General features: G+C 41.3%; 2 protein-coding genes across 2 annotated transcripts; one reads left to right on the top strand and one right to left on the bottom strand.

Annotated features, from left to right (window-relative positions):
* On the top strand, window positions 7,239-10,214 carry LOC109233445 (probable adenylate kinase 7, mitochondrial). Its single transcript, XM_019399324.1, has 4 exons — window positions 7,239-7,604; window positions 8,513-8,653; window positions 8,883-9,107; window positions 9,754-10,214. The coding sequence occupies exons 1-4, from the start codon at window positions 7,275-7,277 to the stop codon at window positions 9,907-9,909; spliced, it is 852 nt and encodes a 283-aa protein (XP_019254869.1). The 5' UTR covers window positions 7,239-7,274; the 3' UTR covers window positions 9,910-10,214.
* Window positions 10,583-16,803, bottom strand: LOC109233444. Its single transcript, XM_019399323.1, has 9 exons — window positions 16,578-16,803; window positions 14,697-15,462; window positions 13,211-14,412; window positions 12,828-13,113; window positions 12,501-12,722; window positions 12,017-12,190; window positions 11,471-11,659; window positions 11,255-11,368; window positions 10,583-11,162 (listed from the first exon to the last, which is right to left on the bottom strand). Exons 2-9 carry the CDS (start codon window positions 15,411-15,413, stop codon window positions 10,833-10,835), a joined length of 3,234 nt encoding a protein of 1,077 aa, XP_019254868.1. The 5' UTR covers window positions 15,414-15,462; window positions 16,578-16,803; the 3' UTR covers window positions 10,583-10,832.

Genomic DNA, 17,437 nt, shown 5'->3' with positions numbered 1-17,437 from the left:
CTGGGACTTACCAAATCAAGGAGCAAAGGCTGCAAAAATACCAGTCGGAAGTCCACAAGCTAATGACCAAGTTCGATGAGTGCCGCTTCGAACAAGTCCCGAGAGCACAGAACGTGGAGGCAGACGGCTTAGCAAAATTAGCCGCGACAACTAAGAACTTCAACAAAGAAAGCGTGGTCACCCTCCTCCATTCAGCCGTCGATCACCATGAGGTACTCTCTTTAAATCTGACTTGGGACTGGCGCAACCAGTTTGTATCCTACCTGCAGGATGGAACACTCTCACTCGACAAAAAGGAAGCCAAGAAACTGCGCGTACAGGCCGCCCGTTATTGCATAATAAACCGCGACCTCTATAAAAGGACGTTTGGCGGACCCCTCGCCAAGTGTCTAGGGCCGCAACAAACGCGACCAGTGCTCGAAGAGGTGCATGAAGGACATTGCGGTGCCCATACGGGCAACCGCGCCCTCGTGCGCTGCCTGATACGGGCCGGCTATTACTGGCCCACCATGAAGAAAGACGCAGCGGAATATGTCCGCCGATGCGAACAATGCCAAAAAGTGGGGAATGAACATAGTCGGACCCCTACCAGCGGGGCGAGGAAAGGTACGATTTCTATTAGTTTTAACTGACTATTTTTCTAAGTGGGTGGAAGCAGGAGCGTACGCCCAAATACGCGAACAGGAAGTGATCGCCTTCATTTGGAAAAACATTATATGCCGCTTCGGCATCCCCAAAGAAATCAGTTGCGACAACGGACGACAGTTCATCGGTCAAAAACGACCGAATTCTTCGAGAAATGGCGCATCAAGAGAATACTTTCCACGTCATACCACCCCGCCGCCAACGGTCAGGCAGAAGCCTCCAACAAAACAATATTAAACATACTAAAGAAAAAACTCGAGGACGCCAAAGGGCTATGGCCCGAGCTGCTACCCGAAGTATTATGGGCATACAGGACCACACCCAAATCCAGCACGGGGGAAACACCGTACTCGCTGGTCTACGGAACGGATGCGGTCATACCCGTCGAAGTCGGAGAACCAAGCCTAAGGTATTCACACACCAGCGGAGCAGAAAATGATACAAACAGACTCCAAGACCTCGACGAGACCGAGGAAAGAAGAGAAATGGCCCATGTCAGAATAATAGCCCAAAAGCAACAAGTCGAAAGATACTACAACAAGAGGGCCAAAATAAGACCACTCAAAGTGGGAGACTATGTCCTTAAAGCAAAGACATTGGCATCCAAAGACCCGAGTGAAGGGAAGCTGGGCACCAACTAGGAAGGACCCTACAAAATCACAGCAGTAGCCAGCAAAGGCGCATTCCAGTTGGAAACAATGGAAGGGAAAACGCTCCAGAACAACTGGAACGTCGCTCACCTCAAGTATTTCCACTTCTGAAAGGCGTCCCCCGAGTCGTACTCTTTTTTCCCTTACCCGAGTTTTGTCCCAATTGGGTTTTCTCGGGGAGGTTTTTAACGAGGCGACAGAGGGGGCACCTGGAGATATTTGAAAGAAGTTTATCATATCAACCTCTCCCTACAACATCCAGGCCGACATGATAAAGGGACTGGACTATCTTGATCTCCATTTGTATGAAAGGCTACGGCCGTTTGCATCTCCAATGTATGAAAGGCTACGCGCCATCTTGATCTCCAATGTATGAAAGGCTACGCGCCATCTTGATCTCCAATGTATGAAAGGCCACGAGCCATTTGATCTCCAATGTATGAAAGGCCACGGCCGTTTGCATCTCCAATGTATGAAAGGATACGCGCCATCTTGATCTCCAATGTATGAAAGGCGACTGCCATTTGCATATCCACATGGCTAAGGTCATCAATCACATTATGGCTAAGGCCATCGCCGCCAAACAGTCGACGTAGTTTCGACTAAGGCGAGTAAACGACTCGACGACAGTCGAAGTCGCCTACATGGCTAAGGCCATCGATTACATTATGGCTAAGGCCATCGCCGCCAACAGTCGATGTAGTTTCGACTAAGGCGAGTAAATGACTCGACGACAGTCGAAGTCGCCTACATGGCTAAGGCCGTCGATTACATTATGGCTAAGGCCATCGCCGCCAACAGTCGACGTAGTTTCGACTAAGGCGAGTAAACGACTCGACGACAGTCGAAGTCACCTACATGGCTAAGGCCATCGATTACATTATGGCTAAGGCCATCGCCGCCAACAGTCGACGTAGTCTCGACTAAGGCGAGTAAACGACTCGACGACAGTCGAAGTCGCCTACATGGCTAAGGCCATCAACTACATTATGGCTAAGGCCATCGACGCCAACAGTCGACGTAGTCTCGACTAAGGCGAGTAAACGACTCGACAACAGTCGAAGTCGCCTACATGGCTAAGGCCATCAATCACATTATGGCTAAGGCCATCGCCGCCAAACAGTCGACGTAGTTTCGACTAAGGCGAGTAAACGACTCGACGACAGTCGAAGTCACGCGCACGGCTAAAACCATCAACAAAGCTAAAGCCGAAAATAAAAGATACAGAAAGAAAAGAGCAGCAAAAGTATAATTTCCATTATCATCCAAAATGCATGTACAAAAAAGGACCCATTTACATTTCCAAGTACGGCGAAACAATACAAATACAAGTCCTAAGGGGGCTGGCCATCCTGATCAACGCCTTCCGACGGTTCGCCATCCCGTCCACCGCCATCCTCTGCCTGATAGGCGGCAGAGATCCAAGAGCTCGACTCTAGTCGGTTGGCGTCTTCGAAATTATAGCCCGCTCGGTCTGAGGAATCAGAATTATACCCACAAGCTTCATGAGCGACACGGACTATGCGCCGCTGCTCTTGAACCTCTGCCTCGGTAGCCCGACCCGCAGCTAAGAACTCCTCAAAAACGGCCAATCTGGCTTCGGCATATACCCACATGTCATGCGCCTCACGATGCGCATTCTCATCGGGCCTTGACGCAGCAGTCCGCTTAAGGACTTCAACCTCAGCCGCCTTGGCATCAAGTTCGGAGGTCAAAGCGGCAACCTTAACCCGCAAATCAGCAGCTTCCGCCGCTACCCCCCGGCCCACTTCCAACTCTTCTTCCTTAGACTGGAGAAGAGTCTCCAGCTCAATATTCCGGGCCAGGGCGGCCATCAGCTGCTCATCAATCTGCTCTAAATCAGCCACCCTCCTTCTCAGCTGGGCCCCCGACTCCTCCAAACCCTCGCGAAAAACCCGAAATTCCGGGTCTTGCTTGAGCAGGTCCGCCAGCGCTTGGTGCTTAACTCGGCATCGCCGATACTTCTTCACCAACTTGTTGAAGGTGGCCGCCTTCCTTTGCGCTCGCCGCCCCCTCTCAATCTCCAGAATGAGAGTCTAAAAAAAATGAATAAAGGACAAGTCAGCTTGTATCAAAATTTATTCTACGATAAAGAGAATCGAAAAGTACCTGTAAGGCTGCACCGGCAACCCTCCGGGATAGCTCCCCGTCACTAACCCCTTGCAACGTTTCACGTTCAGCGGCCGCACAAAGTAAGGTCATATCCGCTGCAGCCTGCTCACTATGTTGCAACAGGTTATACCCCTCCGGGATCAAAATTCGACGGTTGGATCTACCTACCGTCATCCCAACGCGGGCCGGATCCCGCGTTGACGCTTCCGCCTCCGCCTGGGCGACCTCAGGGCCCATCCTTGCAGCACCATCACCTGCCTCTCCAACGGCGCCTGGCGAGCCAACTTCTGGAATGCGTGCCGGCCTAGCGTCGGGAACGGCCCTACCTTGGGGAACCAGCCTCCCAGTACGGATGGCATCCGCCATGAGAACAGGCCGTGACTCCCGACGAGCCTCACTCGCCCCCTCATCTACCGTAGCTACCCCCTTGCCGGTTATCAACCGACGCCTCTTTCTTTCCGGCGCTTCCTCACTATTGGAAGACCCCTCCACAACTCGGGGAGACGGCATCAAAGGAGTCGCTGCCCTCTCTGACGTTGCCATAAGCAGCGGATGAGGAACCTCTGTGGCGTCATCACTGGGCGAACCGCAGGGTATGAACCCGCCTTCCGAATCGGTTCCCGCCTCAGGTAAAGCGACGACTCTCTTTGCCCGCTTCTTAGAGACGCCCCGACCTGCCAAAAACGAACGAGTCAAAAAACGACTACGTAAGGAATCCCCAAACCATAGCCAAGAATTTTTACCTGATGGGCCGTACTGTCGAAGAAAGGCAGCCCAGGTGCGGCATTCCTCCGCATAGGGTATTATTCTTCCTACCCACAGTTTTATGTCATCGACAAGTTGGGGAGGAGAGGCCCTCGCTGCAAAAAAAAAAGGGGGGGAAGAAGAAAAAAGGAAAGCAAAGGCCACAATGGCCCTACAGACAAAAGCGCAAGCACCACTAAGGTTTACAAACAGAAACACTCACGTTCGGAATTCCATTTTTCCGGGAAACCCTCGGGATTCGACACCAGGTGCTCCGTCCTGATGAAGAAGTATTTAAGCCAAAAACGGCGGTTGGGCTTGTCGTCGGCTTGAACGACCAGGCCCTTTGCGCCACGACCTTTCAACTGCAGCATAGTGCCCCTCAGGTAGCCGGCGCTGAACAACTGCAAGAGGTGATGTACTGAGACGATGCACCCGGCCCTGGCCGCATAGGTGGTCATGATGCGGCATACCTTCAAAGTATAAGGGGTGAGCTAGGCCGGGCACACGTTGTAAAAGCGGCAGAGCTCCTCCACCAGAGTATATACAGGAAGGTCGTAACCAACCAAGAACGGGTACTCATAGAAGGCGCAATACCCAGGCCGGTGCACGTTGGCGTAATCCGTTCCGGCCGGAACCATATCCACATGATCCGGAATGCGGTGCGTCTCTCGCAACTCGTCTAAATGGGATTGAAGCAAAATGCTGCGCTCCCAGGGAAGATCAGGGCTTTTAGTCGGGAAATCCCTGCGAACGTGCATCTCCCTCGGAAGGACGTTGTCTATGCTGAGGGGAACGAGGGCCTTCTCCGCCTTTCCCCCTTCACCACCAGAAGATGGCGGAACCCTAGACGGGATATTATCCTTGGCCTTTTTATTATTTTGTCCGCGTTTCGCCATAATAACGCTACTTGAGAAAAGAGGCACTGACAAAGGGAAGTGTGATTTCAACAGAAATGGGAAATTCCTTCACAAAATAATGGTTACAGGAAAGAAAGGCAATAGGATGTATCAGAAAATACTTTTCCGAGTTTTGAAAGTAGAATCGGATCAAATTCCTCTCATACTTATAAGGACAAATTGCACAGAAATCGAAGGGTCATGATTCAAAACGTGCGCCGAAAACCAAAACGTCACTTCATCCTCTGAACTGCCTCGGGGGCATATATAATGATGATGCATACAGGCGATGACATCATTCCAAAAAGGGAGCCACGCGTCAGCAGCTCAATAACGTCATACGTTTCACTTCATATTACCGCCCCTAGTCGAGGTTAAATCCTCCTACGACGAGGTTCGCATTTCCGCCCGCCGAAGACGCCCACCAAACGCGTCTCCAACGAGCGGAGGGACTAACTGTATAGGGTCAAATTTAACCCTCAGTATCTCTACGCCAGCGGGCGCGCCCAATGAGTGTACGCCGACCAACATAGCGGGTACGACTCGGCCGTGAGGACGAAAGCGGCGTCATTTAGAACTCAGCATCTACACTAGAAAGACATTACCTATCTCTGTAACTTTTTAATTTTTTCGAGGAAGGTCTTCTATTATATAAAGGAGACCTCCACATTGTAAAGAGGGATCTATCTGATCTAATACAACTCTCTCATTTTCTATCTTTCTCTCTCTATATCTCTACTTCCGATTAATATATCTTATGAACATACATTGTCATCCTTCTAACACTGGATCTATAACAAACATTATCATCTTTGCATCTCTAGGATTATTATATTTGATTACGATTTACCCTTCCTCTATTTTTTGATTGTTTTATCGCTTACAAAGTGCATCAACAACTTTTAAGCCAAACACCTATAAAGATTATGGAATTTCTAAAATATACGAGGAAATAATCAAGGCATAAATAACAACTAAAGATATATGTATGTATATATGAATTCATTTATCTAAGCATTTTGCATTAGTTTAAAGCATGTTGCTAGTTGAGAATTAATATGAAGCGTGGGTGTTATTTTATATGGCATTTTTCACACCATTGACACACTGAATAATAAGTTACATTGAACGTGTTATGTATTGGATGGCACATTTCATTTTAAGCAGCTAAGCAAATTTGACCTTAACAAATTTCAAAGCTTCTTATTATTACTAGTCTTTAAGTACAGCTATAAGGCCAGTTTTGTTTGGAAATTAAACAAAAACAATATCAAACCCAAGCTAAGTTTTTCAAGATATTAACACAAATATCTACCAAATATAATATATCATTTTTTTCTAAATCCTCAAACTTTACTTCTTTTCAAAACTAAACCAAAATTTTGGTTTTCTAGTACATGAAGGAACATGTAATAAAAGAATGGCTAAAGTTTACATGAGAATTACGATGAATAGTTACTTGCATAGTAAAGTGGATGTATGATAGGAGATTGTGACCTAATGATTATTGAAGCGAGTAAAAATTTCAAGAAATTAAGGGCCTGTTTGGCATTCTTTTTTTTTCGATTTTTTTTTTCATTTTTTTTTTCGAAATCAGTGTTTGGCCATGAAAATTTCAAATTTCACTTGAAATTGAATTTCATAATTTTTCGAAATTTAAAAATCTCCAGAAAGTTATTTTTCAAAATTCGCTTCAAAGCACTCATAAAAATTTAAAAACAGATCCAAATTGTATTCATGTCCAAACATAACTTTATTTTTCAACTTGAATTTTTTTTTACTTTTTTTTTCTAGAATTTCACAATTCTTATATCCAAATGCCCACTAAAGATTCAAATCTCAAGAGATATAAAATCATTAGATAATTTATTTTTATTTTATTAAATTTTGATGGACAGAATTACTGCAGTAGACGCGGTCGAGTAACAAATACATTGGCAGCGGAGACCGTCCACATGTCATTTAATCACATACTTCTCTCCCCAGTCGTGTGGATTGCAATTTTCCCTCCGCCTCCCCCCACACATAATATCACGGGACCCACTATTCATCTCCTCCACCGTTTATTGTCTAACACGTGTCATTCAACTCATGGCACTCTCGTAAATAAACCCCATATTCAGGGTCAAAATTTCATTCCGCCATCTCTGACTCTCTAAAACCCCAATTTCCCTTCCTTAGACAAACCCTCTTTCTCTCGACGATGGCATTGCTCAGCCGTCTGAGAGCGGCGGCGCAGCCACATATTATTCGGTCATCTCGCCGCTCTTACGGATCAGCTGCAGCTCAGCTAGACTACGATTACGACGATGATTACGAATACTATGAAGAGACACGTGTACGTCCAGTGGTAATGGAGGAATCTGAAGGATCAGTTCCACGAAGAGGAGTGCAGTGGGTGATCATGGGTGATCCTATGGCTCAGAGACACGTGTACGCCCAATGGCTTTCGAAGCTTCTAGATGTTCCTCATATTTCTATGGGCTCACTCGTTCGTCAAGAACTTCACCCTCGTTCTTCTCTCTATAAGCAGGTTTTAATTTCTTTTATTTCGATTTGTTTGTTGCCTTAATGATCTCTTAAATCTCTTTTCAATGGAATCTTAAAAGGAAAAAAGTTGTTCTTTAGTTTAACTGGTCTTTGTTTTGACAATTGCTTAATACTTATAGAAAGGAAATAGAGGGAATGAATACCAAAAGATTCATATAATTGATCCCTACTAGTTTGATATTGATGTATAAAGGCTTGTTTGAGCTGGTCTTATTCTCTTTTCATTCGCATGGCTAATGAAAAATAATATTTGTACTTTTAGTTGTTAATTGGTCCCTTTTATCATTATTTGTATAGAAAGAAATGAGCTCGAATGGAGGAAATGGATATGAAAAATCCATATATTTGACCGATACTATTTTAATTAAAGCATAAAAGATTGATTTAACTGGTGGTACTTTCGTTTATTACTTCCTTCATTTCAGCTTTATAAAGAATAAACTAACTTTCTCCAAAGAATGTCGATTTCGGAGCAGAGGGTCAAAACGATATAATTTTTGGTGCGATTAAAACATTGGAAAAGAATGCAACAACAACGAACCCATTGGAATAACACAAGTGGGGTCTGGGTCTAGGGAGGGTAGTGTGTATACAAACCTTATCCCTACTTGATAAGGTAGAGAAGCTGTTTCTGGTAGACCCTCGGCTCAAAAAAAAGATAGAAAAAAAAAGATGCAGTAAAATTTACATAATCAGAAATGATGAGCTACACAGTTTTAGTCATAGTATTTGAACATGCAAAGATTCTGTCTGGCTTCTCAAAACGTAATTTGTCATATAACAATTGCGTACAGGAGTACATTCTTTTGTTTTAAGGTAATAGCGCTTTACTCTTTCTTTTTTTTTTTTTTTTGGTTTCGCCCAGTAAAGCCTCTCATTTTTGTTATGAAGATAGCAGATGCTGTAAATCAGGGAAAACTTGTTCCAGAAGATGTTATATTTGGTCTGTTGTCCGAGAGGCTAGAAGAAGGATATTGCAGGGGTGAAAGTGGATTCATCTTGGATGGGATTCCTCGGTCAAAAATTCAAGCTGTAAGTGTTGCCTCCCTCTCTGAGTGAACTTAAGTTTAGTGGCATCTTCTTTTTTCTTGTTATCTTCGATCCTTCCATTTTCATTTACACTAGTTTCCTTAAACAGTTAGAGTTTCTTGGTTTACTTCTCTCAGATTTTGTTCGAAGAGGACTGTTATTTTATTTTGTTTTTTGTGTTTCATGTCGAAATAATGTTGGATTTGCATACTCTTCTCGTTTATTCCTGCAGGAAACCCTGGACAAAACTGTGGACATAGATCTTGTTCTGAATCTTAAATGTGCTGAGAGTGGGATGTCAAAGAAAGACAAAAGTACTGGGCTTTATTCACCTCTGGAATTCCTTCGCAGGACTTCTGGAATTAATATGAGTCTTCAGCCAGAGGGTGGTCATTTTAGGCCTTCAAGTACCATGACTGATGTTTCGAGAAAGAAGCTGCATGTGCATGCTGAGCAGGTACCCATCCGATTTCCTGAAATTTTACAGATGGAAACACTAGAAAAATTTTGACGTCATAATTTGAGATGAACAGAATTGTACATTGCCTCTCTTAGTATTCTTGATGAATAGGATTAGAGATTGCCTTTCTTAGAATTCTTGATGTGCAAGTAAATACTATTTCCTGCTGAATCACACAGATGCAAATATGCATGTACATCATCTGCCAGTATACTGAGAACCTGATTGTTCGTTGAACAAACCATGCTGTAATTGTTTAAATAGCAATGCCATATTGTTCTTGAACTCTGGCATCTGTTGGCTCTCACCTGATCTTCTTCATGTGCTTTTACTTTGTTCATGCCGATATCTTAAACAAGTTAATGTCTCAAAGATGATTTTGCATCTATCCTACTCAGCTTTAATTATGTCAGTACCCTGGAGGTGGCGGTGCATGTGATCAACTTTTTTAAATACACATTTTGATTTTCTTTTATATATTAGAGCTATAAAACTAATTGCATGATCTTGGTTCAAAATTTCCTCAGCTCTCATGTTCTTGCTAGTCAGCAATCTAAATGTGGTTGTACAGAGTCATAACCCAGTATTTTCTCATTTGAACTACAAAATCAACTAATACGCAACATCATTCTGTTTTATGTAGATCAAACCGCTAGAAGAATACTACAGGAAACAGAGAAAGCTCCTTGATTTTCAAGTGGCTGGAGGACCTGGAGAAACATGGCAAGGCCTTTTGGCTGCTTTGCATCTTCAGCACAGGAATGCAGTTGGTTCTAAACAGTTGAGTGCAGGATGCTAATTTGATTTTCTGCTGATCTTCATTCTTTTTGCGAGCATAGTAGGTATAGGAAATATGAGTGAACAAAGTCTAAGTTTTGGGCGGGAATATGCGTAATTTTGTATTCATTTTTGTTAAAAAGAGTTCAACCTAGTTTTATCTGCCAGAAGAGAGAAACATCAAGATGTGAGCATCAGACAAGCTTATAATACTCTCTATATAGATTTCTACAAAGCTTTTTTTTGGTGAATGCTTGTGTTGTGTGTAATACTTCAACCCCATGGAAATGCTACGTTTATTAGCTCGTGCTGTGGCACCCAAATGAATCTTGATTGTGTCACGTTCTGCAAAGTTTGGCTATTTTTTCTAGTAATGGAGCTGTAAAAAGCTGCACACATTGCACTTTAATCGTCCTTATTATATCATCCTGATGTTGATAATTTGAGTTGGACATGCTAACTCTTAACAAAAATAAAAATTTCTTGCCATCTGACTGCGACCCTGCTCTTATCAAAATCCAACTTCAGTAATACCAGAAATTGAACCAAAAGATGATTAATTTGTTTCTAAAAGTTGAGTTCATGTATTTGAGAACTAGATTAAGAAAACTAACATGCAACTTTATAAAGTAAACATGTGTTAAAAATTGAACCAAAAGATGATTAAATTGTTTATAAAAAATTTCGGGATTAAGTTGAAAAAAATTACTTGCATCCTTGAATAATAAACAGGTCCTCAAGAATTTTTTAGTCTAGAATATAAATATTTCCTTCCTAACAGACAGAAGATTTTTGAGCTTGTTCATACGTAAGATATATTCTAGTTGTAAGGTAGAAAATGAGAAGGAATACACCAGTTGTGTTAGTTGCAAATATTTATTAACAGAAGTAAAAAAAAGGCAAAGATTCTTTTTACTTTATAAAGATAATTACTACAGATCAAAATCATAATTCACTGTTTATCCATACCTCCCTAAGGAGTTGATACCTCACAGCATTTCCATCAACATTACCTTTCAATATCCCACTGGATTTTGCAAGTGGTGAAATTTCAATGCCCTCAGAAATGATGAAGTTCATATCCATTTGATCGAGCTCGTCATCGCTTGTGTATGACTTCTTGAGCACTGAAGATCCGCTTCGTCTCAGCTTAGAATGGCTACTAATGTCACCTAATAGACCATCCACTGAAGCTGTTGAAGGTGGCTTATATGCTATAGGAGCTGCTGTGCAGGGGTAGCTCATGACTGAATCTTCTTCCGCGTCAAAAGGATCCTAATCAGAGAAAAATATCAGAGGCTGAATCTGATTTACAAAGACTTGGTTCTAGCATGAGAAAATGAACAAAGTCAAAGAGATGAGCTTACCTCTGTGTTAAGAGCTTCAAGTACACATTCAGGTATTGGATCAGGGCAAAACTCATCCGCGACAAAAACATTAAGAACCCTTCTTATTATAATTGGACCAAATGTGGGACAGACCTGTAGAGCAATGTGACAAGTAGCACCACAAATAAGGGGAAAGAAAAATAAAAACACTCGGGCTGCAAAAATCATGATGCTTTCAAGGTTTTGAGGACAAACTTCTTTTCTTATTGTCCTACTTAACAGCATATCCTTTGGAAGCATCATAAGATCACTCAGTGCGTCAAGGAGATAGAAGGACTTGGAAGATGTATCATATTCTTCACCCTCATTGTCATCATTATCTGCTCTATTTTCGTCTAGTGAGTTGCCAACAAGGTCAGTGAGCCATCTAGACCAATTCCCTATCTGCAATCAATGTGATACAAAAATCATCATGTATATATAATCAAGGATAAATACTATCTTAGAGTTTGCAGAATGTGACCTAAAAGAAAATTAAGATGGTGTAAAAATTGGTAAAAGAATGAGGGAAGAAAAATAAAGGAGAGCAAAGGGTCGGATTTAGAAAACTGGAAATAAGGAAGTCTAAATATTAGTATGGCACATCTGCTATGACAAAAAATGTTTGTTTTCTTGGGGTAATAGGGGAGAGAAGTGACAAATGGCAAAACTCCTGCTATAACGCGTCAAGGTAAGCAGTAGGCTAACAATCATATCTACATTTTAAAACTATAACTGAAAACGTTCAACCATGATCCTCACCGCATTTTTCAGTTGTGCACCTGCCCCAAAGCTAGCTTTTCCAGCTGGAATGGGAAGCACCTCAGCATCACTGATGGGATCTGATATAGGATCTGAAGGCATCTCATCAGCAGACTCTCGAAGGATAGCATTGAACATAGCTACATCCAATCTGGCCACACATTGTTCCATTATCTGGTTTCAAGAACCATTTATTAGCAGCAAGATGGACCAAAATCTAGATCATTACAGTTTGGTCCACATCAAACCCATCCAAAGAAAGACAGGAGATGCTGGTTTTAACATAAGCAAACAACTTTTCCTCAGTACAAGGAAGTTCATGTTTGGTAGTCTTTCTTAACATATTACACTAATTAGTATATGAGCTAACAGCTACTTAATTAGAAGACAAATTTTCCTGAGAAACAAAGACAGAAAATAACATGTTATGATTATGGAAATAAGAGCATGTACAATATCGAAGGAAAAGTAGGCCAGGCCATACCAATTTAGAGAGCAAATGCAAACAGCCACACTCATGTCCCGCAGCTCGAACAGGGCAAATCCTTTCACATGCATCTTTTAAAGCCTTCTTCCAAAGATCCAAGGAAAATTTTCCATCTTCAGCACCAGAACTAGACGTCCTACTGCAGACATTGTTTATCTCGGAAACCATGCTATTACAGATTGCTGTTGAAGCACCAGACTGCATATGTGGAATGAGAGTCTGAAGAATAAATAAATGAATAAAAAAAGTTGAGTTAGTTGATAGGTAAGTGATTCTTCAGGTTCAAAATCAATAAATGACATCTTTAAGATTCATTTTGTGCACCTGCCACCAAATAGATTCAATGATGCGGGAGAATATCCAAGCCTCTGTTTTCTTAAGTGCTCTTATAAATGTAAGAGGGTCCTCCCAATTGCCTAAACTCTCACAAATATCATCTCTGACACCGTTGCTAGAGTGAGACTCCCACTTAAGTGGAGAAAATTTCTTCTTGTCCGCGACAACAGATTTTCCAAGCATAGTTTCAGTAGAAAGAGGCAACTGCTGCTGCCCATGGAATTTGGTTATAGTTGCTCTCAGCACCACTGAATTTGATAGCCAGAAAGTTAACCTGTGCTCAGAAAAAATAAGTGAATATTTAGAAGAAAAACAAATAACTGTCTTGTGCATGTAGCTTAACTTCTGCAAAAACTTAAACTGAAAAGTACCTAGCAACATCATTTCCACATGCCTTGGCAACCAAATATATTCCAGAAATAGCACTTTTAGCAGCACTTCCTCTTTTCAATACGGAGTTTTCTTTACATGCATGTAGATAGAACCTAGACAGACGTCTTGCCGGAGAATGGACCTTATTCATGGAACATCCATGCTCTGCAACAACTGAGTAAAGGCCAACTTCAATAGCTGCAGCTTCTTTCAATTCTCCTTCAAGCATCTTTACTCTTTGCTCTAACTTATGGATTTGGCTTTCCAAAAGAATGTTTGTTGTGTCCCTTGGACTCACTTTTTCTTTTCTCTCATTGCTTGAAAAACCCCGAGCACCTTTCGGAGTGTCTTGCACTAGAATCTGATTACTTCCGACAGATCCGTCACCCCTATTTGATTCTGGTGATGACCTGACTGACATCACATGCTTTACTATCTCACTATGGGAGGTACTACTCTTTGCTTCGGAACTGTCCCTGTAAGAAGAAATTGCATTAATATCCATCAAGTCATGTTTTATGGTATCCACTTCTGAATAGCAACTGATTGACTCATCCTTTTTGCACTGCCCTTCATCTTCCGAGCTTTCTTTTCCTTGTTCGTTCTCCTGGTGTTGCTCTCCATTGCGAAGAACGCATTCTTTTCCATTTTCCTGATGATCCTCACTGTTTTCACCTTCAACAGAACCATTTTCGGAAACCGCATCTCTGGCATCATCCCACAGCCCATTTACAGATAGAGTTGACTTTTTCTCTTCAATCACAGTATTGGAGAAAATACTAACCATGCTCTCAAAGTTGCTACTCTCATCTGTGATACACGGAATTGGACAGGCTCTTTCAGCTGGATCTGAGTTCTGTCGACTGGATTTTTCACTAACACTTTTGCCATTGGCCGCTATTTGTTCCATGCATTTTACCTGTTTGTCCTGTTTGATTATCATGCAGGCATTCCGAGTCTCCTCATTTATATCACTCACACTAGATGTCGAATACTGAACGCTACTACAACCACCAATTTTCTTTGAGATCCAAGCCAGATCAGAGGACAAATCAGTTGAGGAGTGCGACAAACTTCCTTGCAAATTAGATAGAGATTTTGTCTCAGGATTCTCGTCCACATCTGCAAGCCTTTCCTTATAATCTAGAACATTTTCATCTTCATCTTGTCCAGTGCTACTTTTTACTCCCTCGGATACATCCTGCAATCATATGCCAGCTGGCTATCAAACAAGCTGAGATTTTCATAACATTGGAAAAGCAATGTAAAACAATCACCAAATCATGTTACAATGACGCAAACTTGTATGGAGTGCACTTAATTTAAAAATGCATGCCATGGAAATGGACATTGCATCTTCTATACATTGTATGTATTGAATGCAAATTTGCTACAAAAGGTCCTGTGTCATGCATTTCGGAAGTAACACAACAGAAGAATTACTTCAGATATGCAGATGATACTGATAGAAAAGCAGCACTATACCTCTTCTTGAGGTGGTGAACCATAGTTTGATTCGTTAGCTGAAGAAGAAACAGGCACTGATAAATGCGAGGAAACATCATCATCATCATCAGTGTATGAAGCAAGCTCAGCTTCGTCAGCATATTCTTCACTCAGTAATCTAGAAAGAGAACCATTTCGGTCCATTGAAGCTTCTCTTTTTAACTTGTCCCTCAAGGATGACCTTACACGACTCCTCTCACCTATCTGAATTTTCAGAAAAAGAAGAGGCTGTGCTGTGTTCCTATAAGTTCGCTTGCAGTTAATAGGGGGACATATGCTCAAACTCTCTCTAACAACACCATAATCTGCCAAGTCAACGATAGCAGTTCCTAAAAGTTGACCTTTTACGGTCTTATCACGCCGGGTTTCATACAAGTGGAATTCGATGCAATTCTTTTGGAAAGCGTTTCCATCTCCACCTTTAAGTGAAGTTTCCCTTAGAAGTGTCACGGGAAGTCTAAATGACTCATTGAATTCAATTCTTCCGTCACCAATACCAGAACCAGTTCCCGACGATGGAACAACTTGATTAGTAGATCCAGAGTGCTTATCTCCATGTTCCCACTCGATTAAAACAGCACGGGGCGTTCTCAATGAATGCGAGGGTGGCCAAGGTTTAATCTCCTTAATATGGATTAGATATTCGACTTGAACCGAGGGGCTATTCCTAGTTCTGGCCTTCAGTCCCAAAACCATGATTTTAGAAACACAGATATAGAATTGTCTTCAATTGAACAATATGATCCTGCACAAAATTAATAGCAAACACCTCTTCAAGCTGTATTAAAAGAGCAAAGGATTCCAAACTTAACACTAATTTCATTCTATCCTTATTCCACATGCACATTGCAATTGAACCAAGTAGCATTGTCAAGTTAGTAGAACTTTTAGAATTAAATGATTTCACAGATTTGAGCGGTGTAATCAGCCACTAATACTTGCATACGGGCAGACTGCTTACATCACTCTCCCTTAGGGTGCACCCCTTCTCCAGACCCTGCGTGAACGCGGGATGCTTTGTGCACCAGGCTACCCTTTTATACTTAGAAACTCGAGTTATTTGTTGACAGTCCTTATGTTTGCAAATGCTCTATGTCCAAGCAAAGCCCCTATCTCTTTCACAAATCAGTTTCCCGTGACTTAATAATTCTAACATTTAGATGCTTAAGTCAATTAACCAGAACACATTAAGAACTACACAAGATCTTAGAAAGGAAAAAAAAAATTTTTTTTTTTTTTTTTTTTGCAGTATAAGAAAATCAATCTAAGGAACTAAGAGCAAATGAAAAACTAGAAGGAAAACAAGATATCCTCAAGACTAAAATACTTTGTCGCTACATAAATTGTTGTATGCGCGAACAAAGCCCCAATTGGTAGCTGAAATGAAAATGAAACTACATATAAGGTGTAGGGATAGTTTTAAATTGTGTGAGGTCTTTTGGGAAAAGGTGCGAACTTAGCCTAAAGCGGACTATATCATACCGTATTAAGAGTATCTTTGAGCCGGCATAATCGGACAAACAATAAAAGCATAATGAACAGAGAGTGAACACCACAACAACAATAACATACACAATATAATCTCACGAGTGGGGTTTGAGAAGGGTAGTATGTACGCAGGCCTTACCCCTACCTGGCGAGGTAGATAGGTTGTTTCCGATAGACAGAGAGTGAACACCACAAGTAGCAGATTTGAAGACTAACAGAGGCAAATGAGAATAACCCAAGTTCGTATTAAGCAAATAAGACTAAACAGCTACTTCACAAATTCACAATGTTGGACGAAATGATAACTAGAAATAATGTTAATAGTAGTAATATCAAGATTTACAGTGGGAAAATAAGGAACTTTAGACTTACATAGAACACAACACCAGAAAATCAAAGGAATGTGAGAAAAAGGAAGGCTAAGATGGTTGTCTTTACAGAGCAAAAGGATAAATGATTAATCAGTCATGAGCCCGTGAGAGACAACATGAGTAAAACAACCCAAAAATACAGGTGGGGTTGTTTTGAGTTCTTGAGTCTGTGAGTGAGAAGTGCAGAGAAAAGAATGTCTTTTTCCTATTGATAATGGGAATTAAATTAGTACTAATAACTACTCCCTCTCTCCACTTTATGTGACACAGTTATTAATTGGAGTCCGGAAGTCTATTGGAAACGATTTTCTATTTGGGGTAAAGTTTGCGTACATACTAGTCTCCCCAAACCCCACGTGAAAGATATATGTTGTTATTAGTGCAGTCTAGTTCTTCTTTGAATGCAATTTTTTTATGTAACTTATAATGCTTTTTATATAAATTTTAGATATGCGATTTTTTATGTGTCTTATATTACTTTTTTGTATAGTTTCTTAATATGTAAATTTTATTTTAAAAAAACTTAATGATTTTATATCTGAAGATATATTGGCCGTGTTATTGTTGTTATTGTTGTTATTAGCTGCAGTTGAGTTCTTCTTTGAGTGCAATTTTTTTATGTGGCTTGTACTACTTTTTTGTATACTAATTTCTTAATATGTAAATTTTATTTTAAAACACTTAATGGTTTTATGTCTGAATTTACACCAAAAATTAAATAGTTTGACAATCGTACTCTAAATCATGCCACATAAATTAGGACAAAGAAACTAATAAGCAGTAATTAAAAAAATGGAAAAAAAAAACAAAGATAGAGTGAAGGAGGGTAGGTGGGTGTCGTGTTCTTGACTACTTTACTCA

The sequence above is a fragment of the Nicotiana attenuata genome, chromosome 10 (assembly GCF_001879085.1).
Source record: "Nicotiana attenuata strain UT chromosome 10, NIATTr2, whole genome shotgun sequence".
Classification (NCBI taxonomy): domain Eukaryota; kingdom Viridiplantae; phylum Streptophyta; class Magnoliopsida; order Solanales; family Solanaceae; genus Nicotiana; species Nicotiana attenuata.
The sequence above is the reverse complement of the archived record's forward strand: the minus strand, read 5'-3'. Positions and strand labels throughout refer to the sequence as shown.

Coding starts and splice junctions, on each gene's coding strand:
- LOC109233445 (XM_019399324.1), top strand. CDS start 7,275: ATGGCATTGCTCAGCCGTCTGAGAGCGGCGGCGCAGCCACATATTATT. Junction 7,605..8,512: donor GTTCTTCTCTCTATAAGCAG/GTTTTAATTTCT, acceptor TTTGTTATGAAG/ATAGCAGATGCTGTAAATCA. Junction 8,654..8,882: donor CTCGGTCAAAAATTCAAGCT/GTAAGTGTTGCC, acceptor TTATTCCTGCAG/GAAACCCTGGACAAAACTGT.
- LOC109233444 (XM_019399323.1), bottom strand. CDS start 15,413: ATGGTTTTGGGACTGAAGGCCAGAACTAGGAATAGCCCCTCGGTTCAA. Junction 12,191..12,500: donor TGCATTTGCTCTCTAAATTG/GTATGGCCTGGC, acceptor TCTTGAAACCAG/ATAATGGAACAATGTGTGGC. Junction 11,369..11,470: donor GTAGGACAATAAGAAAAGAA/GTTTGTCCTCAA, acceptor ATTGCTCTACAG/GTCTGTCCCACATTTGGTCC.